Raw genomic sequence first — 25,654 nt, 5'->3', positions numbered from 1 at the left:
ATCCACGTGTGACAACACCGGTAATCACCGGGGGGTGGGGTTTCGTCGCAGTTTTCCCTCGTTTCCCTTTGCTTTTAAATAGCTTGTAAATAGCCGTGAACATTTTACTTTCACTTTCGAATTAGTCTCAATTGCTTGAATGTACAACAACAAAACGGTACAATGACAAATTCACTTATATAAACATTGAACTTATGTTAAATTACACAAAGTTTAATTAAAGTAAAATATTGTCAGACAGCTAGGTGCTTTTGCATTTTGTTTCAAAACTAAATCTTCCGCCATCATCTTGTCTGTCTCACCTCACTCTCCTCGTCGTTCAGCTCGACTCACTCTCCTGACGTGATTAATGAAATCGGACTCCTGCTGCTGATCTGTGATGCGACTGTCGTTCGGCACTCTGCACTGAGCAGCCACGTTCAGTTTTTAATTGTGGTGTCTGTTTTCTAACTGAACTAAATGATTTTTATTACTATAAAAAAATCAAAAAGACAGTGGTGGGCGGTGCCGCGGTGTGCAGTGATGTAACTGGTGTTGCAGCTTAACACTGGCAACACCGACTATCGCAGCAAGCGTAATGATCACATAACGATCATTGATCATCACTGATATCACATTTATCATATTCAAATTCTTCAGAGCAGAGGCTGTTAACCTTTTTTAGACCAAGGGACCCGCTATTCAGACTCCTAAACCATGGAGCTCCATGAAAAGCTGTAGCACTTTATAATAAGTTTCACATTGTTATCTGCAGATATTTATTAATATATTTTAAGTCAAAATATTATATCAATTATTAATATATAAATTAAATGTTTAAAAATTTAAGAAATGTATAATTACATATTTTTACTATATATATATAATATATAATGATATTTTAAATAAAATAATTGTATTCATATATTTTATGTAAAAAAATATTTTATAAATAAATACAAATATTAATTATGGCAAATAACAAATTTCCTAAATTAATTTTCTAAGTTAACAATAAAATTACAATATCTAGAATGCAATGCGAGTATAAATATAAGGACCAACCTGTATCCTGTCAGAGTAGTTGTCTAGCAGTAATACCCCAGAACTGGTCACCTTTTTGGTCTCCACCATGGTTTTCAGATCTGCCAACAAATTCATGTGCTTAGACATGTCAGTGGCCAGAACCTGCAAAAAAAAGATGGATGATCATCAGTTTCAGCTGGAGAGAAAGAGGGAAATTTACTGGCCCTTTACACCTCTTTTCACATATGTAAAATGAAAGTTTAGTTCCATAATACAAAAATCAGTTTAAAAACAGTCCAGTGTGATAATAGCTAACTTAGAGACCAATGACACACATAACATTGTGACTCACAATGTCAATGACCATCTTGCGAAGTGACTGTCTCTGTTTCTTGGTCAGGTTCTGGAAGATGTCACAGTTCTCTTCCTGCAGCAGTTTAAAACCCACAGCCAGATGATGATTCTCCAACACAGACGAATCATTATACATGAGGGCCAGCTCAGAGTCTGAGAGGAGAGAGGTATGGGAGAGAAAAAAAGAGGAAGCACAATTAATTCTATACTGTACTAACTCGACAGCTCTTGTATTTGTAATTCTTGGTGGACTTTCAGTGAATAACAACCTACATTTGTAATTTCAGTTTGACAGAAAGCTACAGTTTTGCTTCAGAAGAGCGCACTTTCATGATACTTTCATTGTGCTTTTTTGGAGCTTGACCTTTCAGAACTGTGTAAATATTCATCAAAATGTCTCGTTTAGAGTGGCTAAAAACAGCAGCATACAGGTATGGAACAACATGCATCCTCCTCTTGTTTTCAAGTTCATGCTGAGCTTGTGACAAGCCACACTGGTCCCTCCATTAGTCACTGAGGGGATTTGACCAGCTGTGTGGGTGGGACACGTGAGCTGTGCGAATCACCGACACATGTAGCCCACCAAGCACATGCATCCATAGCATGTGAAAATCACCCGAATGACCGCTTGCTGCACGTGACAACAGCTTAAACAAGTATTGATTCCTCTTTGTGTGGGTCTGCTACTTTGAACAACCGTGATTAAGCTAAAAGTGTTTCTGACAGCTGTGAAAAACATTGCACCCATGTTATTTGAAGGAAGCAACGTGATGTTCCTTTGCGTGATGTTCATATGCTAGAGCTAGAGACTTACTAGTGTTAATGAGAAACTGGTTGGAGACGCCAGGATGGTCAACATCATGTATCGCACTGGCAAATATGGCAGCGAGAATTTCAAGGTCTGTAAACACAGCCTGAAAATAACAGACACAGAAAGATTTTCACAACCTAAAAGATAAAGATAAAATTTCACAACCTAATCCACTTTTTTAACACCCAACAATCAGAAGAAACAGCATTGCATACTGGGTCAGCACTATCATACCTCAAGGGCAGGGGTTGATAACAGGACGTGAGTGGACTGTGTGACATCAGCAGCGTGGATGTTGCTGTGATAGGCAACGTCAGCATGGTAATGGTCCTCTAAAGTCATCAGATAGGTGATAAACGTGTCCAGGGGGATTTTAAACGTCTTTAACAAGTCCCTCTCCTACAGCAGAAAGACAACCCGCATGGTTTTTCCCTTGTTAGCAGGAGCAACTTGTAAAGAGACATTAAAGCAAATTTGAGCTTGAGGGAACAAATGCTTTAAAAATGTACCTGGAATATTGTGTGCATCATAACCGTTAAAGGTCTGTTCCCAGAAAATTCTGACACTTTGAAGACATTAAGGCCCCATTTATTTACATCTTCAAGCTCCTGAAGTTACACAAAGTCAAACACATATAGTTAGATTTCCTATATTTAAGTTTTCTGTAAATCTCTCTGTATTTACAGTCATTTCATTTTATATACCACCGTTTAAACGTTTGAGGTCGGCAAGACTTTAAGTCTCTTATGCTCATCAAGGCTACATTTATTATATCAAAAATACAGTAAAACAGTAATATTAAAACAATTTAAAATAACTTTTTTCTCATTTAATATTTTAAAATTTAATTTATTCCGTTGATGCCAAAGCTGTATTTTCAGCAGTCAATATACCATTCTTCAGTGCCACATGATCCTTCAGAAATCATAATAATATGCTGATTTGGTCCTCAAAAAAAAAAAGCTTAATATTTTTGTGCAAATAGTGAGATATTTTTTCAGGATTCTCTGATGAATAGAAAATTCAATAAAACAGCATTTATTTAAAATAGAAACATTATCAATATTTTTACAGTCACTTTTTATATATTTAACATCCTTGCTAAAAATCATTAATACAAACCACAAAAATCGTATTGCCACTGAACATTTGAACAGCAGTGTATTTAAAAAAATTATTTAAGGCTTTATTATTTTATAAAATTAATTATTCATTATTAGTTTATATATATATATATATATATATCAACATATTTTGGTGAACAAATATTTTGTACTGAGAAATTAGGAACAACATGCATTAGAACTGCTGTAATGGAAGTGGACAGGATTGCTCCAAAGTCCAAAGCAAGAAAGAGGAAAAGTAGTAAAAATATTATTTATTATTATTTTATATATATATATATATATATATATATATATATATATATATATATATATATATATATAAAGATTACCTTGGCTAGCTCATCTTCTGTTTCAGTTTTAACCCCAAACCGAGGGATGTTATAGTTGGTAAGGCTGGAACTGTGCGTTAGCTTTTTTACACCACTAATCTGGGACATCGGCCTTTTCTTCTTCTCCTTGTCTTTCTGGGACTGGGGCGATGGCATTTCCACCTCGTGTTGCTTGTCTACAGGAACAGAAAATGCTCAGAGAAGGTTCGAGAAATCAGGCGCTCATGGGTAAAAACACATAATGTGCCATTACAGCCACTGATTTGCAGTTTTGTAAAAGAATGGTGGGCTATGGTCATTTAATGGTCTCGCTTGTGGCTGATTATTTAGCTACACAACCATCAGGCTACAGAGCTGGTGTTGACCTGCTTTTTGCTCATAATCAGCACTTCAGTTGTCCTAGTTCTCTGAGTTACCCCAAAAATTTCACATAGCTGCTCTCCTCCAGTCAAAATGCTTTTCCTCTTGACTCCTTTGTTCATTTAAAAATGCAACGCATGTTGCCACATGACATTATGGTGTTATTATACACCGTAAACATCCATATTTAATTTTTATTATAGTTTTTGAGGGACACTCACCTAAGAATGTACTTGAGATGAACTCAGACACCTGGTTACCAGATCGGCTCATCTCTGATAGGTGAGTCAATTCTCTGTTCAACATCCTCTTGAACTGTTGAGAGATAAACAATGCAAATTATTATCATTATTATTCTTCTTCTTTTTGGCATTTAGACCCGTTTTGTGTGGGAAAAAAATATGGCTTGTTTTTGAGTATCCACTATAAAGGACCATCTGTATGGAAAAACTGGGGGGAGGAAATAAATAAATATAAACAAATTAAAAAAGTAAAAATATCTTGTGTGGTGTTGTGTAATATGTTCGCGCTATTGTTCGAAACACCCCCACTTTTATTTACTGCTGTAGACGCCATTTTACCTTTTTTTTTAATCACTTAATGGATTTTGCCTTGTCGGCTGTGTCGCTATCGGCAGATTCACCATGGTTTCAAGGCTGAGTCCTCCAAACAACCCAAAACATATGAATCCTCTCAGACTGTTAAGAATGTCAGGTCAAAATGACCTACTGGGTCACACCAGATAGACGCCACAAAACAAAATACCCTTTTCCCCATTTCTAACAAGATTTGCAGGCACAAAATGGAGATGAAAACTGCCGCATGCTTGAAAATAAACTCACAAATGTGTACAAACAAACTACTAAAAAAGCCAAGCGACAGCACATGATGTGCTGGTGCTTTATATAGTAGTTTGGGTTTAGACAGTGATAGATCCTAGACACAAAAAAAAACTAATAAGGCATAGGGCTTTTATGTACAGTAATTTTGTTGAAATACGCTTTTTAAATATATATAATATAAAAATACAAAAATGCCATATCGGTCTTAAATATCTGTCGATCGTCCTGTTTTTATGCAACCTGTGTTCTTTGTGTAACCACATACTGAACACCAGCATTTAACAATAGCATCCCATCCAACCTCAATCCAATATAAGAATATAAAATTTCATGATTGATTATCTTACCTTAATGTATCCCCAAGAAACTGACAGCAAATAATTTGCCTCAGGCATTTTGAATGAGTAAATCCAGATAGCAGATGAGATTAGAAAACACTGGCTAATAGGGAAGACAAACACAAACTGCTCTGCGAGACGATCTCAAAGCTCCATTTATTTTTTTAATCCACCCGTACTAACATTGTGATTTTACGCTAAACGCCATCTGAAAAGTCCAGAAATTCCAGGGCATTCCTTGCGATGGCTGACTCCATTGTTAAGAAACCTGGCAAGATTCCATCTAAGACAGAGGAGGGCATGAAGAAGCCACGGCATTGCCTGATAGAATCTATCCGTGAGCTGCGCACTCAAACCAAATGAAAAATGCCTGTGCCTTGGAAGGAAAATATGCCCAGTTAACAGCTTCCCAATAAGGCTGTTTTTACCCAATCATTCAGGTGAGAGTCTCTGACTGCAGCTCTGCCAATCAGGCAGCTCCTCGAGATTAGAATGAGCTCATCGCTGCAGCCGATTGGCCGAGCTGAGCTCGCATGTAAATCCTCTGGGAGTGCTTCCCTCCTCAGGACCCCTCCCACTTCACCCTCTGGATGTCTGCAGCTCAGATGGAGGATGTGTTTCTTTGTACGAGAGCTCTTTAAAACAGCAGATAGCTCCCCAAAAGGGCACACAGTCATTATGTGTGGTTTGGATTCATGCGTGTTCACGTCATGTTTGACTATGCGCATATGTGTGCGGAGAGATGTGCGTGTGTGTGTGGAGGGGTGAGGTAATCTTCATGACATGACGTGATGTTTGGAAGTGGACATTGTGTCAACCAGACTCATAAAATATTCAGTGAAGTTCATTCACATAAATCCACAGAGGGGAGTCAATGGAGAACATATGTCAGATGAACAAGAACAAAATAAACCGATGACGCTGTGCTAGATTTGTCCTGGTAAATTGTTAATGAGCGCTTGAATAAAGCAAAAGGTATGCTGGGAAATGTGCCATTTTATGCTTTTACCGACTTGTAACTGGTCAAAAAAAAGAAAAAGAAAAAGTTTCTAAGGGCTAAACAATAACATTTTTCCACTGGTCCAGTAGTTCACACTTTTTAACTAGCCCTGCCCTATGGCAAAACTACAAGTGACACTTTTAAATTAATTGTAATAAATATAATATTAATTGTATATTAATAATAGTAATAATTATCTTGTGTTGGCTATATGTTCCCTATATGCGTTCACTCCCCATGTCTAGTCCCTGTGTGCCTTGCCCTTGTTTGTTGCCATAGTTAGTCTCATTAGCTGTTATGACAGTTAATTAACCACGCCCCTTGCTATATTTAATTTATAGCTGTCATGGAGCAAAGCTTGTATATTTATTTGAGTACACAATCATTTAATTTGCTCCATGACGTCTATAAACAATGCATCTCCCTATTCTCGCATATTTATCAGCAGAATTTTGTTATTTTTGCAAAAAAAAAAAAAAAAAAAATTTAGGTATTTAATGCACTGTAATACAATAAAATGTAATAAAATACTACAATTTGCAAGTCATAAAAAAAACAGCAATCTATATGCAATATCACATAAATATGGCCAGGGCCTGAAGTATTTAGCCAGATAACACTGTTACAGACTTCCAATGGCCTACTATCCAAAACCACACAGTACCCTGAGAGCAAGTACCTGTAGGCCTCGTACATTTTTAGAAACATGTCACTGAGGTATTGTACCAAAACCAGTGTCTTTACACTGAACTGGTGGCAAAAGTACGTACTGCATATCAGCAAATAAAGAGCTGAGGCAGTGGAGCTGACAGAACATGGTCAGGGATTATTTCACACTTCTGGTCCCGGTGTACCACTAGGGTGATGCTAAGTAATTTGCAGCTTTACTGGAGCAGATGAGCTGATGGTAATAGGCTGTTGCAGGTCCGTGTGGACAGAAGTGACTGTGTTTCTATTGTTGGAACATCTAGAGGGTGTTAAAACATGTCTCCCAGCAAAAAATGGAAAGATATCACACAATTTGTAGCTGTGATTCCCTGAAAATGTGTTTTCTGGGACAGTGGCCTAAATAATGATTTGTTCCTGAATCCATCCCTCTAGTCTAATAATATGCCTTGTAGATCAAAAGCAACATTCATTACTTTATTATAAACTGTGAGCTCAAAATAACAATGTTGAGGTCAAAAAATTATTATTCTAATATAAACGGCACATTCTATTTCAGCAGACTAAACAACAACAACAAAGCCACTGAGCTTTCTTTGATGCAGTACAATTATGCATCAAGTCGTTGACTTTTCATATATCTCCAATATCTTTAACATGCATACAGCTTTGAAAAAGGGCATTTCTCAGATGCAAATCAAATGAGCAAATAATCAACAATACAAAAATAAATATTACTAAAAAGCAGATCAAATAGTATATTCTGTAAACTTGACCTTTTCCTAAAGTGACACTGTCCAAAAAAGTGAATATTAATCATATATAAAATAAAATAAAAAAAATAGCATGAAATTAAAAATAAATAAATGAAAATGTTGACATAAAATGTTTTTTACTGCATTATTGTAGATATTTTTGAAGCATTAGTTTGACTTTGTTCTGACCTGGTTTTAGCAGTATATAGTTAATATATATATATATACTCCCCCCACCAACAATTCCTGCCGGACCTGAGACTCGAAACCGCAACCTTCAGGTTACAAGTCTGACTCTCTAACCATTAGGCAGAATAATAACTATATATTCACAATTTACATTTATATATTCAAACTCACAACTATATTTTCGGATTTAATTCTATTTATTCAAACTTTCAACTATATATTCAGATTAATTTATAAAAATATATTCATGATTTGCTTTTATATATTCAGTTTTTTATCTATATATTCAGATATATATATATATATATATACACACACACAGTGGGTACGGAAAGTATTCAGACCCCCTTAAATTTTTCACTCTTTGTTTGGCACTGTATATATTCAGAATTATAAGTACATATTCAGAATATACATTTATATATTCAGACTTAAAATTATTTACATTTTTATATTACAATTTGTATCTATATATTCAGACTTATAACTATATATTCGGATTTACATTTAGTCAGATTTAAAAATATATATTCTGATTTACTTCTATATATTCAGACTTATAACTATATATTCTGATTTATATTTATATATTCAGATTTACTTCAAAATATTCACAATTTTCATTTATATATTCAGATTTTATATAATTATTTCCTGTTTGGCGCTTCATTATACATATCTATAAAATAAATATAATTAATACTACTTATATATACTTATATACTTAATTATAAAATAATATTGTAATATAACTTTTTATTATAATTAAATGTATGTAAAATATAATCCAAGTCATTATTGTTGAGAGTTCTGCTTGAAATTCTCTCTTACAGAGTAATCCCTATAGCTAATAATGAAATTTTAGTTATAAAACAGATCTAAATTGAATTCTTATGGTGAAATAGATTTGATGTTTTTCTGTAATTGAAATGGAAGATGTATTCAAGTATTCACCCAGGCTACTATGAACATTGACTGCTAATAAATCACAAGAGCAATGGCAGCTGGACATCTCTACACAACTAAAAAAATGTTTTTCAGAAAAGATTAGCTATTTCTGTTTTGAAACAACACGAAAACAGTCATATTTATAACAGTCCAGTAGGATATAACACTTGCGTGGCGACTGTGAGGCAGTTGTATACGGCATATGCCACTATTGCTATTGAGCTAAAGCAACAAAGCAAACTGACAGGTCTTGTGCGTTTCCATGGATACTGGGTATTGAGGAAGAAGGGGGGGGGGGGTGTTCTGTCCAGTGAGACGTATGAAAATGTGAGTATTTGACACTTCTGTTACTTATGTCTGGTCACCGCTGTCAGACCTGTAGCCTGGTTGTCTAAGAAATATTAGAAGCATCTCAAATCTTCGTTTATTAAGAGGTGTTTTGGCCAAGTGGACTAGACGGGATACACACTACAGGCTGATTAGCATGCTGTATGTGTACTAGGGCCTAGCTGGAGACTGTGAGCATGAATGACGATTCTCCTGCTGTTATTGCAAACAGTGCACTGCTTAAAAGACACCAAAGCATGACAATATAGTGACACTCAATTATCTAAATCAGTTTATTTTTCAAAACAACTAAATACTTGAGCTGACTGCCGTTTTATTAAGTTAATCATCTCATGCTTGTGTTTAACCCAATTGACAAGGCTACAGTCACAGTATGATTAGGTCTACCAGAATTCAACAAAAAACATTTGTGACAACATAAGTCTTAAAATGGTCATTTGATCTTGGAGGCACTATAACATATATTGTGCACACTTGCAAAATAACCTAAAACAGCGTACAAATAAAATTAAATAAAATTAAATAAAAAAAACTCCACAATATGTGCCCCAATTGTGATTGTGAGTGGAAATTGAAAACCTGAGATACAATAATTGCACTTCATCAAATTGTAGAACTGTCACGGGGAATCCTAAACAGCAAAAAATGAACATAAGACACCTAGATCTTCTTACCTTGTTGGATGCCATCTCGCTGACTGAATGCCTGGTTTGTAGGGTCTCAAGCTGGTCGAGGCACCAGTCCAGCTCCTCCAGGGTCTCTGTGGCCAGTTTCTGGGAGGCCTCCTCTGGAGGAAGAGAAGGAGGCAAGGAGTCAGATCTCAGATGCTTTAAGGGTCTAGCTGAGGCTCCCAGCAGAGGGCCCAAACTGCTGTAGACCGCCATGGTGGGATATCCCGACAGAACGCATGGGTGATTCTTCATGCTGTGCTGAAGCCCTCCACAGTGAATGATGAGGCCCCAAATCGAGCCAAAAAACAAGGTTTCCAAAAACACCGTAATCCAAATCTGGCACCGTAACGACAAGGATCAGGAGTCAGATCTTGTGAAAAGCGGGGAACACTATATTCCTTAAGAAAACATACAAAGAGGCCACACAAACCAACACTCACACCGCTCACAAACAAGACGACAGTCAGTCGTACAACACTCGACTGCAGAATCTATAGTCCTACATGTCAAGGAGCCTGGAGTGAAACCTCTCATCTCGGGACAGGGAGAATGTCATTGCTGTGGGCAGGCCCATCACTGCGTGACAGATGCCGGTCTACATCCAAGAAGCAGAGTAGCGTGCTGTGGCCCTTAGGAGCATGCGATTCGACCCATAACATAGCACACAGGCATAGTGTCATAACAATAACACACACGTATACTCGCTCATACACTCATACGAGCACAAACGCAAAGCATACGGAGAGCTGACGCCAACAGATGAGTGACTTGTTCCCGTTTCCAATCCTTAAGCTGAGCTGCCGCAAAAGAGAACAAAGGTGCTCGCATCTGCCTGCCCTCTTTTCTCAGAGCAGTGGATGCCCTGCACGAGCACGGGGCAGCCGTGGAGCGTCGCTAGCTGAACGTGAGCCGAGCTTCCTCTTGAAACAGAAGCCTAAAGCCTGGCAGTGTTGCTGCATGCAGGAGAGAGAGGACTTCAGCTAAAACCTGACATGAACTTTACAGGATTCGGAGAATGAGGAGCTCAGGTCCTTCACAGTTGACACTCTGAGAAAGGCTAGAGGTGTCCAGTGTGTTTTTGTTCTTGGAGAGGATGCTTTAAGATTTGTTTATAAAGATGACAAATAATTTAGTGCTCAAATTGTGGTCAGCATTTCAACTTTGCTGAGATGGGACTATTAATGACATTCAAAATGTGTGCTGTTTTCATGATTTTAAGGAAATTTGCAAATGTCTGCTGCATGTGTATTTTCGAAAAGGTTAAGATGACCATATGAGGGCATAAAAATAAGCGAAACAAAATAACAAAAGACTTACAAAACAGACGTCAGTGCAGCTATTCTAGACATGTTGCTTACTGGAAGCAACTATAAAAACAAAGCAAGACAGAATGCATGTGCCACATGTACACTCCTTTAACAAAGCACACATTTTCTTATTCATTGCCTCTCTGTGTGTGTCTCTCTCTCTTTCTGCATCTGTGGTGAAGTACTCAGGGCTGGGGTGCCACTTTCTCTGAAAGCGACTGCACTGACGTCAATGACATTCTTCTCATGCTTAGCACGACATCATACACCAGCCCATGAGAGGGCACTGGCTCCAATGACAGGAGAGCTGTGGCGAAAAGCTGGACTGGATTCCTCCAATCTGGGTCACAGGCTCTTACTACCTTGTGAGCAAAGAAATCCTAATCAAAACATTTGAGGATTTGTTCGGATACACTAGAAACCACCAAAAAATACCTTAAAAGCAATAGCTAAAAAATTAATGTCTCTTCTAATCCTGTTTGATCACATCTTTATTCTCCTAATTGTGAGCAGAATTTGTATAAATTATATAAAATGTATAAATTTGTATAAACTTAACTGGGCTTGACTAAAATGCAACTGAATGCAAGTTTTTTTTTTAAAAATGTATTATTATTATTGAACAGTGTTTATAGAGTTGTCTTGTCGCTATGTGGATTCTAAATAGTTTGGGGTGGATTTTAGTTCCAGGGAGTTTTTTTTTTTTTGAATGTTCATATGCATTTTCTGCAGCAGCGGTTTTCAAACGGCCACAATAGGCACTCTAAATACTTTTGAATTATTAATCATTAATTTGCATTAATAATATTTTCTGGATAATATTTAAAGAATTTTTTTGGCTTCAACACAATGACAACGTAAATGCCTTTTTTTTTTTTTTTTACATAACATGACACTTTTCTTACACTTAAAATATATAGCTGACTTTATATTTTAGGAAGCAGATTCGTCACAACTAGATTACATTTGAGTCCTTGGCATCAAAAAGTTTGAAAACCCCTAAATGCCTTTTTTTTTTTTTTTTACATAACATGACACTTTTCTTCCACTTAAAATATATAGCTGACTTTATATTTTAGGAAGCAGATTCGTCGCAACTAGATTACATTTGAGTCCTTGGCATCAAAAAGTTTGAAAACCCTTTTTTCTATGGTGTTCTGGGTTGCTACAGTAGATGGTTCCTTACTGGCCAAAGTAAAAAAAAAAAAAAAAAAGCACTTTTGCTACAGTAGATGGTTCCTTACTGGCCAAAGTAAAAAAAAAAATTAAAAAAAAAAAACGCACTTCCCTATGGTATTCTGGTTTGTAAATATGGCCCACATCCCTGCTTAAATGCAAGTCCATTAATCAATTGTTTTATTGTCTGCGCAAGTCTGATCACACTTCTTAACAAGCTGCATGATTTTAGGAATCACAATTAAACAATCCCCCACTAATTAGTCATTTAGGTGGCACTTTTATCCACAGCAACATCCAAAACACATATAAGAGAGATACCCTGAACAACATGAAGCGTCTTGCTAAAGACCAGAATGGTGATAATTTACAGATCACCCCTTTCAGGGATTTGATCCTTCTGGTGACCAAGTCATATCTTTAGCCACAGATATGTGAGCGTTATCATTCTATTCTACATTGTGGCAATCTGTCCAGGCAATCTACACTCAAAACCCATTAGGGTCTTATGACACTTTTAATGGTCACATGACATCTAAACTCAGCATGGGGAGTTAAATTGTATAATGTGTCCATTTGCTCACTGCCTCTAATACAAATCAATATTCCAAATCTATAACACTGGTGTTTTTTATCTCTGCAGCTGAACATTCTGCTCATGCTAAACATCCAGCAAGTGCTCTGTACTACAGTTCTAGGCCAAACACCTGCATCTCAAAACAAGCTTTTCTTTGCAAACCTTACAAATAGACCGGAAACAGAGGCTAATCGATACAGTGAGCAGTGCCTAATGATTATGGCAAAGCGACTCTCACATCCCAGGATGCTCTATAAAGCATGAACAAATAATTTAAGTGAGTAAAAAGTATCTTTAAACTAGGGCTGCACGATATATCGAAAATATCGAAATATCGCACATGTAAATATCGCGATATGCATATCGCAACGGCGTGCGATATTTGAATCATTTTAATAACAGGCTACTTAAATCAAAAAGTTGCAAAAGGTCAAAGTTTTAGTTTGACGCATATAGCAGAGAATTGCTTGCCGTTAAAAAGAGTTATTAAGTGCAATAGTTGCAGAAAACAACTCTTTGCCCTCTCATCTTGCTGTCTGACAGACTCACACCTGAAGCGCACACAGAGAGAGAACACAGAGTTGATTCGTCTTTCTCATCTCCTCCTCATATTTGAACCTGTCATACACACAGAATTATGTCAATAGTACCCGTCTCGACGATCATTCTCGTAAACGCAGTCAGTTATGTTTTAAATTAATGTAAACAGCTGAGAAAGAAATCGGATGTGTATCTTTATACTGGATCCGTGCAGTCGGATTTAAAGGGACAGCAGCCTATAAATACGTGCTGCTGAATATGTCACTAATGTTAACAAAACAGCCTATAACAAAGATTAATCTAAATTTAATTCATACAGTGAACACAATGAAGTGTTATTTTACACTTAATTATTAAATTTCTGTACCTGAATACTACTGTTTATTTTATCTATGCTTGTAAATTGTGTATTTGTTCTTTTTCCCCCCTTTTTCTTTATTTGTTTTACTGACTGTTCACTTGCCTTTAATCATGTTTGAACTTTCTCAGACTATAGTTTTTGCTGTGGTATATGAAGAAGTACTTAAAGTGTATGGAAAGCAAAGTCACAATGATATAAAATTAGTGTCATTCATTTTTTTTGTCATTCACATTGATGTTAAAATTTAATTTTTTGATTTGTGACATTTCTTTTTATGTACTTCTAAAAAAAAATGCTGGTCACTTTCAGAAGTTGTAGTGATTCTTTCTTTTCCAAGAAACAAATTGGTTATATAATTTTCATTTTTAAATATTTTAAAATATAACAAATAGATTTTTCACACTTTAAGCAATATCGTATCGGATTTCGCATTTTTTAACAAGGTATCGCGTATCGCATTTTTTTTCAATATCACACAGCCCTACTTTAAACATTTAATTTGTGCATAGAGGTTATTACGACGTATTATTTAATTTTTCTTATCAGCTTCAGAGTACATGCTGGTATAGACAAAACTGAAGGTGCCACACAAAGATAACATGATCCGTCATATCAGACAGTGCCTAACAGTTCTCCACAAATTAAAATAACCCTTATCCTAACACAAAACAAACTGAAAAGCTCAGGAAAAATGCTCTTTACAGTATATCATATATCTGATCAAATGTAATCTCTATAATAATCTGTTTTCAAAAACATTCAAATTTGCTTTTGATAATTGAAATAAAATAAAATAAAATATTACATGAAAAATTTTAATGAAAATAGAAGTGGTGCCTTGGAAACTAACTGTTTTATTTAAAGTATTAAAATGACAAAATAAAACTGGAATAAAAATAAATTAAAGCTATATAGAAATATATAAAAAAAATGAATCTAAAACCATTAAAAATGACAAAAGCACATATAAAAAAAAAAGAAAACTGAAAATATAAAAATAAAAGTTATTTCAAAATGTTAACAAATACTATATTAATATACATTATAAATAATACTAAAATAACACTGATGTTAAATTGGCATGGCAATATTTAAAATATAGAAAGTAAAGATACGACACCTGTGTAGGAGGTCTTTGTGATGGGAGGCGGGTTACACATGGGGGATCTCCTGGTTGAAAAAATTAAAAATAAACAATTTGTTAATGTGTATGATGAAAACAACAGTAACACAGATTGATTGTTGTTAGAAAATTTAAACCATACAAATTCTGCCAAGATTAGGTGTCATGACAAAAATGCGTGCATTTGAATATTTTAAACTGAAAGCACTTACTTGTTATTGGGCCTTTCCTGTTGTACATTTGTTAAAGCAGCAAAATTATTCCGGACAGTCCTTAAACTTGCCAGAACCTAGGAAAAGACACAAAAATTTGTTTTATAAAATGTGTTTTATATTTTTTGTAATGTTGTCAAACCATCTGCTTTTAAACTTATTTTAAATATTTAATATTGCAATACCTGTGCAAAAGGGGTAACGATCATGTCATCACCGTGTCTGCAAAAAAAGGAAAAAATACTAATAACAACCGCACAAAATTTCTCTTATTTTCACATAGGGCTGGGCGATATGTTCGATATTGATAATTATCACGATAAATGTCAAATTTTTATTTCTTTCAAGTTTAAAGCCAGATTTTTGCTCCAAAGTGAAAGTTGTAGAAACCAGACCATTAATTCTTCTTAACAAAATAAATATCTAAATAGAAAAATTTATTTCTTAGTTTCTGCATGTTCTAATGAGTGATATTGTTTCAAATCAAGAAACAGGTTTGGGTTGCCTGATAATATTAATAATAATAATATCACTTTTTGTCTCTTAGAAATGCACATTTGATAGTAGCTTGAGTTAGGATGCAGAGGTAAATTTTTGTTCATTATCAAAATCAGTAACATCTGTAAAAATTTTAGCAACCTCAGTTTTATATGGTTAAATTTATTCTGACCAAGTTTTTATTTATTTATTTTTTTAATTAAGCATTGGTCTCCCACAGTAGCATACATTTAAATCATGATAAACACAGTTAAAACCACACATATAGCACCTCAATACCATGGTAAAAATATAACTATATGGTTTTTAGGTAGCCTATTTGTATGAAAAACAGTAGTCTAAAAACATTCAGTATAAATGCACACATGATATAGCTTAATCACAAATACATGCTACCATTACATGCCACCAAATACATAGTATATACCATTATTCTTTTAATAAAATTCAGTGTGAATATCCCAAATTTCTGCCACAATACCATGGTGCAGTGAATGTTACTACAGTAAATCCATGGTAAATGATGGTGATTTGTAGATTGAAAAGCCTTCTGACTGTCTCGTTCGTTGCACACAGTGTTTCTCCTGTTTGTCTTTAAACTAGTTTAAATCAGTCATTTGTGTTCATCGCTGAATGCAAGCACTGGATCTCACAGCACTGCTTAATGCTCGCGTGACCGAGTAAACACATCTGCTCTAGTGAGCTCGCGCCGGCGGCAGTTTGAACTTTGATCCAAGTGGATAAACGGTCCGTGTGGTGCGAATCAAATGAGTCGCACTGTTTCGCATAAACATTATATCGAACTCTTCATATCGTTTCATCGAGGAAAATTATATCGCGATAATTATCGTTATCGAATTATCGCCCAGCCCTATTTTCACATAGTATGTACAATTTATTAAAAAAATTTGACAACTGCAGTTTAATCTACTTGTAAGCTATGCCTTTGTCTCCCATTTATGAATAAAACATGCACATTAATAAAAAACTTCTAAATGCCACTAAACCGGTTTCTGCACTTAAAAGAGACATTTGCTCACATGTCACTGGCGATGGAGGAGTTTCTGGACATAGACTTTGGTGAGAGGTCATAGTCGCTGTCAGAGCGGTAGAGGAAGGACTCTCTCCTCTGGCTGTGCACAAAGTTGGCCTGGAGGATGAGACCTGATCCTGGGCTGGCCATGGGATCCAGCGGACTACGTCCTGATGAGGTGCCATTGTCCACATCAAAGCTGGGGAGACAAAACAAGGGGGCAGTTAGTGTTGATGTTAAATGAGAAAATTGGAGGAAGTAAAGTAGCATATTACTCAGGTTGACAGAGTTGACAATTTCCGGTAATATGGGCGTTTTGTTGACCAATTTTACCTAAGCAACGGTTGTGCGAATTGCCATTTTTTCAGACAAAAATTTACTATTTTCTTCAATGAGCATATAAAGGACATGTGCATTAGGATAGTTTTAAACAATTTTATGGAAATTATGAAATAATTCTCAATAAACTGTCAATAAAACTGTTAGGACTAATTTCCAAATAAACATGTAATGAAATAGTATAGACATAAAACAAAAACAAAAAAAATGTCAAAAATAAAACAAAAACCAACAAACACAAAATAAAAAAATCAACACACAAAAACAAAATAGCAAACATTTATCAAACAAACATAAAAAAAAAATTCAAAATAAAAATAAAAAAGCAAAAAATAGAGTAAAACTTAAATTTGCTCCAAGGTAATGTGACGATTTATTTAAATACATATTAATTTAGGTTGCTGTAATATTGTAGTGCAGCAACAGCAAAATAATAAAACACAAATTCATGCATTAAAAATTATAACCACAATACAAAAAACAATTCTTCCAGCAAATTCCTGATCGGGAGAGCCGTCCTTAACCTTCATCTCCCTAGTCCTTAGATCCACCCAACTGTGCTTACAACATGCTGACCCATAATCCCCGGGGAGCATTAATATAATTGCTCTGCCCTGGGTATTTTCCTGACGCGAACGGTGACGTGTTATTCTCGCTTAGCCACCATCATCACCTCCATGCAGGCTCACATCTGAGATGAGTAACGTGGTGTGGATGGATAAACCCGTATTAGTGGGTCAGCCTGCACCTTGGCGACTTCAGCAGACCGTACTGTCTGACACATACAGGGCCAATGATTCATGACCCACGTAAAACAGGGGATTTTTTGTTTCGAGTTTTGTTTAGACTGAGAACAAATATGTCAGCAACAACAAGACGTACGCATACGACCTTTCTATTGTCTGTGTTCAGTGCAATCAAAGCACCACAGTGCGAAGAGACAACAACATTTGGAGTTTGTGTCCTGTACTTTTTCAAGCCAACACTTTATTTTTGTGTTTCATTGAGAACTGACTTATTCACAGTTCATACTAGAGCTGGCGGTGAGTGGCCCGCTGATGTGCTGCCCTCATCTCTCTTGGGTCATATCACAGGAATGCACCGGCTTACCGTCTCACACTCTCAACTCTAGACATGCATTATGAATGAGATGGTTCTCCTTTTACTGTAACCCACACAAAAGCATTGATGCTTATGCTACAAAGAGGAATATGGGCTCCTATAATAACCATAAATAAGTCAACACACATTTCTTTCACTTGAAAATGAAAACGCCTTCATGATTCTAGAGAGATGGGACAAAACATGTCCAGTGATTTTCACAGCAACATTTTCACTTTTTGAAATTAATCAAAGATCACTAGAACCTTTATAAAATTTAAATAAATAAATGTAAATTTAATTTAAATTTACATAATCTTTTTTTTTATTTCATTGATATTATCACTCACTCGGCCTAAAATTCAGACCACAAAATATTTTAAATATTAAAATATGTATATAACAAAACCTAACAAAAATAATAATACATAAATAATATTTATATTGTAATTCTAATATTTTTGCACCAAAGGATAAATCCATATCTCTGAACATGTGAAAAAAATTTATCCAAAATAATTTATTTTACATACATTTTATTTATTTTTCACTTCTGTAGCTGTTCTGTCCCATGTCTCAAAAAACATGCACACTACTGTTTAAAATGAATAATTTTTTTTTTTTACATTTTTGAAAATATTCTCTTACCCTCAGGGTTGCAAAAACAGTAATATTGTGAAAATATTGTGCCGCTTAATATTTTTGTGGAAATAGTGTTATTTTTTGCAGGATTCTTTGATGAATAGAAAGTTCAAAAGAACAGCATTTATTTGAAATAGAAATCTTTTGTAATGTTATAAATGTCTTTACTGTCACTTTTGATGACTTTAATGTGTCCTTACTGAATAAATTAACAATTTTCTTAAAACAAAAAAAAAAAATCAAACTGACCACAAACTTTTGACCAGTGCTATATGTTCAGTTATTTTTCTATATCTGAATTCTTTTTTGAATATTGTTGTCTGATGGCAGAATCTGACATTAAACTTTTTTAAATCCTGATTCCTCATCATAAGACCCCTTTAGGATAAGACCAGCCCATCAACAAACAGCAGTGTTGTGAGCAGTTTGCTTTGTCTAATGTGTCTTCAGTTACAGAGAGGAAAATACACCACTCCCATCCTCTCTCCTTCCTCCTCGTCTTCACTTTGCTAGTGCTCTAATTTCACTCCCCTGATTTCCCTCTATCAAATAAGCAGTATGTGAAGGTCTCCATCTGTTCACTGTTGAAAGATCACTGCCTGCTTAAACTACACTTAACATCCAAACACACACAAGTGCACACACACCAACACATCTTAAAGGCCCAAAAACACAGCGCTGTGTGTACTTTTGAGTAATTACCTTGGAAGTGTTTTTAGTCCTGATATACAAACACGTCATAATTCACACATTACACAAACACAGAAAACCGTGGAACAATGAAAAGCAAAGATACTGGTTATATAAAATAACACAACACATTTCAAGCAGCTTTAAATCAGTGTCAGATAAAAACCTCCTCTACCTCATTAATCTTATGAGAAATATTTCTGTAACACTTATAAATGACAAATTGTTTAAAAAAAACACACAGTTCAGTATACCTAAGAGGTTAGTAGGAGTCTGAGTTTAATCACTAATTACCTTTTTGCTGGAATTGGACAGAAACTCTAAGCTCTTTGGACATCAAACAGCGCTCTGTGACGTAACACACATGATACATTAAACAGTCATTTCTAGATAATCATAATCACTTCCAGTTATTTTAAAGCATAATGGAGTGGGCTGGGTGGAATCTCTCCAGACATCACAGATATTATCAAAGCATGTAAGTGGAAATTACTTCTAACTTACTTGTCTGAACTTCTAGAGAATTTGCTGTACACCATTTAACTTTTATCATAAAACATCTACAGAGGACCTAAAAAGTATTTGAATGGAGCATGTCCATAGTTAATGTGCTGAACTACATCTGTGGTTACACTTCTCTGCACCTGTGTGAAGTGACTTCATATATCACCCCAAACTAGCCAAGTTCGTTAAAAATAAATAGTAAAAATAGCACAGAAAATTTAGAAGTTAAAGCTAGTTCTGAGAAAATCTAACATAATTGGTTTGCAGATGGGACTAGGTTTGACTTTTTGGGGTCACTGTATGTTGTTGGGTGTATGGATTTTGGTTCTTCATGAGTTGCTTACAACAAGAGTTCTCTTTCTCTCTAGACACTGAAGCGGTAAAGAGGATCAAAAGCAGAATGATTTAGAACAAAAATTTTTAACATAAACTTAAAGTCAAGATATATAAAAACCAAAGTGGTTCACTATAAAATCACCTAAAACTGGGGGCTCCAAATTCCAGTGTCCTGCAGAGTTTAGCTCCAACTTGCCTCAACACACCTGCCTGGAAGTTTCTAGTATGCCTAGTAAGACCTTAATTAGCTGGTTCAGGTGTTTTTAGTTAGGGTTGGAACTAAACTCTGCAGGACACCGGCCCTTCAGGACTGAGTTTGGAGACCCCTTACCTAAAACTATCACAATATGGGGGTGTTATTCTTCCACGAACTACAAGAATGACTATGGACAACATGCCAATTTATTTAATGGTACTTTAGCGGAAGGATTACATATGAGCGTCCAATAAAAATCCAAGGGATAATTACAGTAGCTGCAATCACTTCTATGCTATCTATGGCATCAGATGTCCAACTGGCTAGCTCTGTTGTTGTGGATACCCTGTCCAATCCCTTTGGGCATGTAGTTTAAGCCACTTTAATTGAGACTGGCTGTTCCCCAACTAACTGTTTTTGGCACTAAACCATTCTTTTCCGATTATAATGGCAGTCAACACTAACAATGCTCAGAGTTTGTTAAAGGAACTTAAATTATACTTTGAGCACTAATATTCATTAAAAAAAAGAAAATGACAACAGAAATGACTTGCTCACGAATGTCTTGTGAAATGTAAACCAGATACAAAACATTTCTGTTAACTGAAATAAAAATAAACCTAACTGGGAAAAACAGAAACTAAATCTAAGTACATATTTGTGATTCCAAAACTGAAGAAAAATAAATAAATTATCCCTAATGTTAAAAGTTGATGGATAATGAACTGGTAAGTGACTGCCTGCCCTCCTAGCATGTGGTCCATTAGAGCATAAGAGAGGAACAAAAAAGCACAGGAAATATGTAGTCTGATCCTGAGACATTCAAAAAGTGGAACCCTATGGTTTGAGACCACATGCAAAGAGAATGTAAAATACATTGTTTTCTTCTGATCACATGAGGTTGTTCCCAAAACACTGCCGGTATTCTTGTCAATCATGAGACAGAACAGGAATATGCTCAAAATAGACAAATAAAAGAGATGTGCAGATAAAAATAGCAGGCAGGAATAATTCATGAATCAAATCAAGCTCTGTCAAAAGCATAAAAATAACTGTTGCTAAAATTACCATGCTCTGAAATAAGCAAAGAAAATATGGGAAAGAGAATCAGTTAGTCAAAGCAGCAAAGTTTTGGGAGTGACTTATTAATTGTTTAGTTGAGTTCTGAAATTAAAATTCTCTGAACTATTGAATGTAGAAAAAGTTGACATTATATAAAAATATGAATTCAAATTATTTTTGGCCATTTATTTTGAGCAACTTAAATATTAAACAACAAGAACTTACGATGGATATAGAAAAGATTCAATAATTTAAAATAATCATATTTTGTTGCTTTGCAGCCTGAAATGAAGACAGACACCGTTTTTGTTTTATCCAGCTGTATTTACTCAGTGCAACTAATAACATCCAAGTGAAAGATATAACACCAACATGTCAGAAAAAAATTAATATAATAATAAAAAAAAAAAACAATCACTGATTTGGAAAAAGGATCACCCCCTCCCAAAAATGACTTGTAAACTCAATCAGGTGTAGCTAATCACCTTCTCAATGGCACACAAAGCCATTTGACTTTCAGCTGTGGTCATTTTGATTAGCTCAGCATGAAAAGAGCTTTCCTGGTGCATTTCAGTCCTTGGTAGTGCAACTGAAGCAAACAATCAACTATGAGTGGCAAGGCACTGGAGATGGATACAAAAAAATGTCAAAGGCTTTATCAATGCCTAGAAGCACAGTGACGTCTATTATTAAGAAGTGGAAGGTATTTGGTACAACACAGACTGTCCCTGATCGGGACGTCACTCCAAACTGGATGAAAGAGCCAGAAGGAAACTGGTCAAAGAGGCTACCAAGAGGCCTAAAAAATGTCAAAGGCTTTATCAATGCCTAGAAGCACAGTGACGTCTATTATTAAGAAGTGGAAGGTATTTGGTACAACACAGACTGTCCCTGATCGGGACGTCACTCCAAACTGGATGAAAGAGCCAGAAGGAAACTGGTCAAAGAGGCTACCACGAGGCCTACAGCAACTCTGAAGCAGTTGCAGGAATGTATGACAAATAGTGGTCATTGTGTGCATGTGACAACAATATCACAAATTCTCCTAAAATGTGGCTTGTATGGGAGGGTTGCAAGAAAAAAAGCCACTCCTCAAGAAAAGGCCACATGCAGTCACGACTGAGCTTTGCCTGGAAGATTCTGAGGCAGATGAGACTAAAATTTAATTATTTGGCCTCAACACCTAACGATATGTCTGGCGAAAATCCAATACAGCTCACCATCCAAATAACAGCATTCCTACAGTAAAGCATGGAGGTGGTAATATCCTGTTATGGGGGGTGTTTCTCTGCAGCAGGGACTGGAGCACTTGTCAGGATAGAAGGAAAAATGGATGGGGCAAAATACCATCAAATTCTTGAGGAAAATCTGCTGCCCTCTGCCAGAAAGTTGTCAATGGGAAGCAGATTTACCTTCCAATAGGGCTGGACAATAATTCAATATTGATATGTATCGCGATATAATTTTTTTCAATAATGGTGATATGATTTTTAAACACATTTCCGATATTTCGATATACATTACCACTGTTTTCCATACATTGATTTATTTGTGGCGTTTGACTTCGTTGAATAAACATGAGCACTTAAGTTTCAAATTCAAAACACGGTGCAGGTGTTTTATATGAATGAATCTCTGAAGGGAACCGACTGTCTTCAGAAAAATTTAGATGGCATTTTCATTTTATCTATTAAAGTAGCGTTCATGAGCGGAGCTGATTTGATTACAGCTGTTACCAGGGAAACCGCTAGTTTTATCTCTCTAAAAGCGCCTCCTGCTGGCAGAGAATGAATTTGCATTTTCAAGAAGCCCGTCTCCAGCAACATTTCCAGCTTTAGTTGTTGTTCAATTTTTTGTTTTCTGCAGCGACTCGGAACACTTTTCATTTCCTTTTTGTTCTCTGGCTGAAGCACATTTGTTTCAATCTATAAGAATAATCAGCTTACACTACCAGTCAAAAGTTTTTGAACAGTAAGTTTTTTTTATTTTTTTAAGAATTATCTTCTGCTAACCAAGGCTGCATTTATTTGATCCAAAGTACAGCAAAAACAGTAAAACTTTGAAATATTTTTACTATTTAAAATTGCTTTCTATTTTCACATATATTAAATTATAATTTATTACTGTGATTAAAGCAGAATTTCAGCAGTCATTACTGCAGTGTCACATGATTCTGCTGAAGCACATTTGTTTCAATCTATAAGAATAATCAGCTTACACTACCAGTCAAAAGTTTTTGAACAGTAAGTTTTTTTTATTTTTTTAAGAATTATCTTCTGCTAACCAAGGCTGCATTTATTTGATCCAAAGTACAGCAAAAAAACAGTAAAACTTTGAAATATTTTTACTATTTAAAATTGCTTTCTATTTTCACATATATTAAATTATAATTTATTACTGTGATTAAAGCAGAATTTCAGCAGTCATTACTGCAGTGTCACATGATTCTAATAATTCTAATATGCTGATTATCAATATTTAAAACAGTTGAGTAAATTTTTTTCAGGATTCTTTGATGAATAGAAAGATCCAAAGATCAGCATTTATCTGAAATAGAAAACTTTTGTAACATACACTATTCCATTCAAAAGCTTGGAGTCAGTATAATTTTTATTATTTTTTGGGAAATCAATTATAGAAATTAATACTTTTATTTAGCAAGGATGCTTCGTCCAGCCCTACCTTCCAACATTACAATGATCCAAAGCACACAGCAAAACTGAGCACACGGTGGTGGAAGGAGAAAAAGGTGAATGTTCTTGCATGGTCTAGTCAGAGCCCAGACTTAAACCCCATCGAAGATCTGTGGAATGACTTGAAGACTGCAGTCTACAAACGGTCACCATCAAATTTAACTGAACTTGAGCAGTTGTGCAAAGAAGAGTGGGCAAATACTGCAAAGTCTAGATGTGCAAAGTTAGTAGAGACAGAGACATATCCCAACAGACAAGGCTGTAATTAAAGCAAAAGATGGTTCAACAAAATACTGACACAAGGGGGTTAGATTCTTTTTCCAACTCAGTGTTTCTGTTTAAAAAAAAAATAAAATTCTGCGTTATCTGGTGTTATTTCTTTCACTTGGATGTTATAAATTGCACTGAGTAATTACAGTTATAAAACAAAAGCTGTGTCCGTCTTCATTTCAGACTGCAAAACAACAAAATGTGATTATTTTAAAGGGGGGGTGATTCTTTTATACCTACTGTACTATGTCAAGTTTGGTGGTGAGGGTCCAACACTTGAATTCTTGCACTAGAATAATTTGTATTTTTGGTGAAATCATGGGGAATTTTGGTAACATGAATATGTGCTATTCAGAAATAATAGATGTTTTAGCTCTATGTAGTGTTTTTTATTATATTTTGTTGAGTATTTGATAATATTTTGTGTTTGTGTTGTTTTCAAGTCACCTCTAGGTTTTTACATTATAGCACATATAAATCTTGCTTTGGTATATAGAAGTAACTCTTTATAACCTTTTAAGTTTGCTCAACAAACCAACACACAAGTTAAAACAAATGAAGAAAGTTCTACATCATTATGTCAATACGTACATTAACTTAAAATGCAAGTGGATTGCATGTGGATACACTACAAGTAAAAACAGTTTTAATTTCAAGTTCATTGAACATATTATGTTTGACGAAAACACAGACCAACTAAAATTAAGCTGATAGAATTTTTCCTGAAATCCTGAATCAGGTGCCTCACGTTTTTAAGTTCTCTCAATTTCAGATTTTTTTTACAGTGTACCTCAATTATTTGAGTTAAAGGTGCAGTAGGAGATCTTGAAAAATGCTAACTTTAGCCTGATAGCACTGAAAGCGAACGAAATCACCCACCCTCCCTGCAATCGCCGTCCAAAGCCATGCCCCCTGAGCGCACACACAGACCAGACAACATTACTACAATACATCATGCGTTATTAACCGGTGAGAAAAATTTATAGTACAGTTAGTAAAAGTACTACAATACCAGGAAGGAAGGTCAGGTTGTTGATGTTCGCAAATACACATGTTGACAGGCAGGTAGCAAAACCAATTAAAATACTCGGACCGAGTGTTTTGATTGGACAAACATTTCTTGGTCCTACGCCTTCCACAGAATATATAAATACATTTAGACCACTTAACTTAATGATTGCTATCGGGATGTGAAGAGACTTTCAACCAGCATAACAAAAAATATTTCTGAAGTCAATCACCTATTGCACC

General features: G+C 35.4%; 1 protein-coding gene across 5 annotated transcripts in view; it reads right to left on the bottom strand.

The window, feature by feature from the left end:
* Positions 1-25,654, bottom strand: part of LOC107548338 (cAMP-specific 3',5'-cyclic phosphodiesterase 4D) — a 103,978-nt gene that overhangs the window by 4,288 nt on the left and 74,036 nt on the right. For all 5 annotated transcript variants that reach the window (XM_016228987.1, XM_016229014.1, XM_016229023.1 and 2 more), the window contains exons 2-13: positions 16,578-16,769; positions 15,225-15,261; positions 15,040-15,116; positions 14,825-14,874; positions 9,747-9,859; positions 4,208-4,301; positions 3,627-3,802; positions 2,680-2,778; positions 2,405-2,569; positions 2,174-2,273; positions 1,358-1,512; positions 1,045-1,167 (exon numbers count right to left, since the gene is read on the bottom strand). In XM_016228987.1, the coding sequence (XP_016084473.1) occupies positions 1,045-1,167; positions 1,358-1,512; positions 2,174-2,273; positions 2,405-2,569; positions 2,680-2,778; positions 3,627-3,802; positions 4,208-4,301; positions 9,747-9,859; positions 14,825-14,874; positions 15,040-15,116; positions 15,225-15,261; positions 16,578-16,769 (1,381 nt within the window). The remainder of the gene's footprint in view (positions 1-1,044; positions 1,168-1,357; positions 1,513-2,173; positions 2,274-2,404; positions 2,570-2,679; positions 2,779-3,626; positions 3,803-4,207; positions 4,302-9,746; positions 9,860-14,824; positions 14,875-15,039; positions 15,117-15,224; positions 15,262-16,577; positions 16,770-25,654) is intronic.

The sequence above is a fragment of the Sinocyclocheilus grahami genome, unplaced genomic scaffold, assembly GCF_001515645.1.
Source record: "Sinocyclocheilus grahami isolate Dianchi unplaced genomic scaffold, SAMN03320097.WGS_v1.1 scaffold16.1, whole genome shotgun sequence".
NCBI classification, from domain to species: Eukaryota; Metazoa; Chordata; class Actinopteri; order Cypriniformes; family Cyprinidae; genus Sinocyclocheilus; species Sinocyclocheilus grahami.
This window is presented reverse-complemented; position numbering and strand designations above follow the sequence as displayed.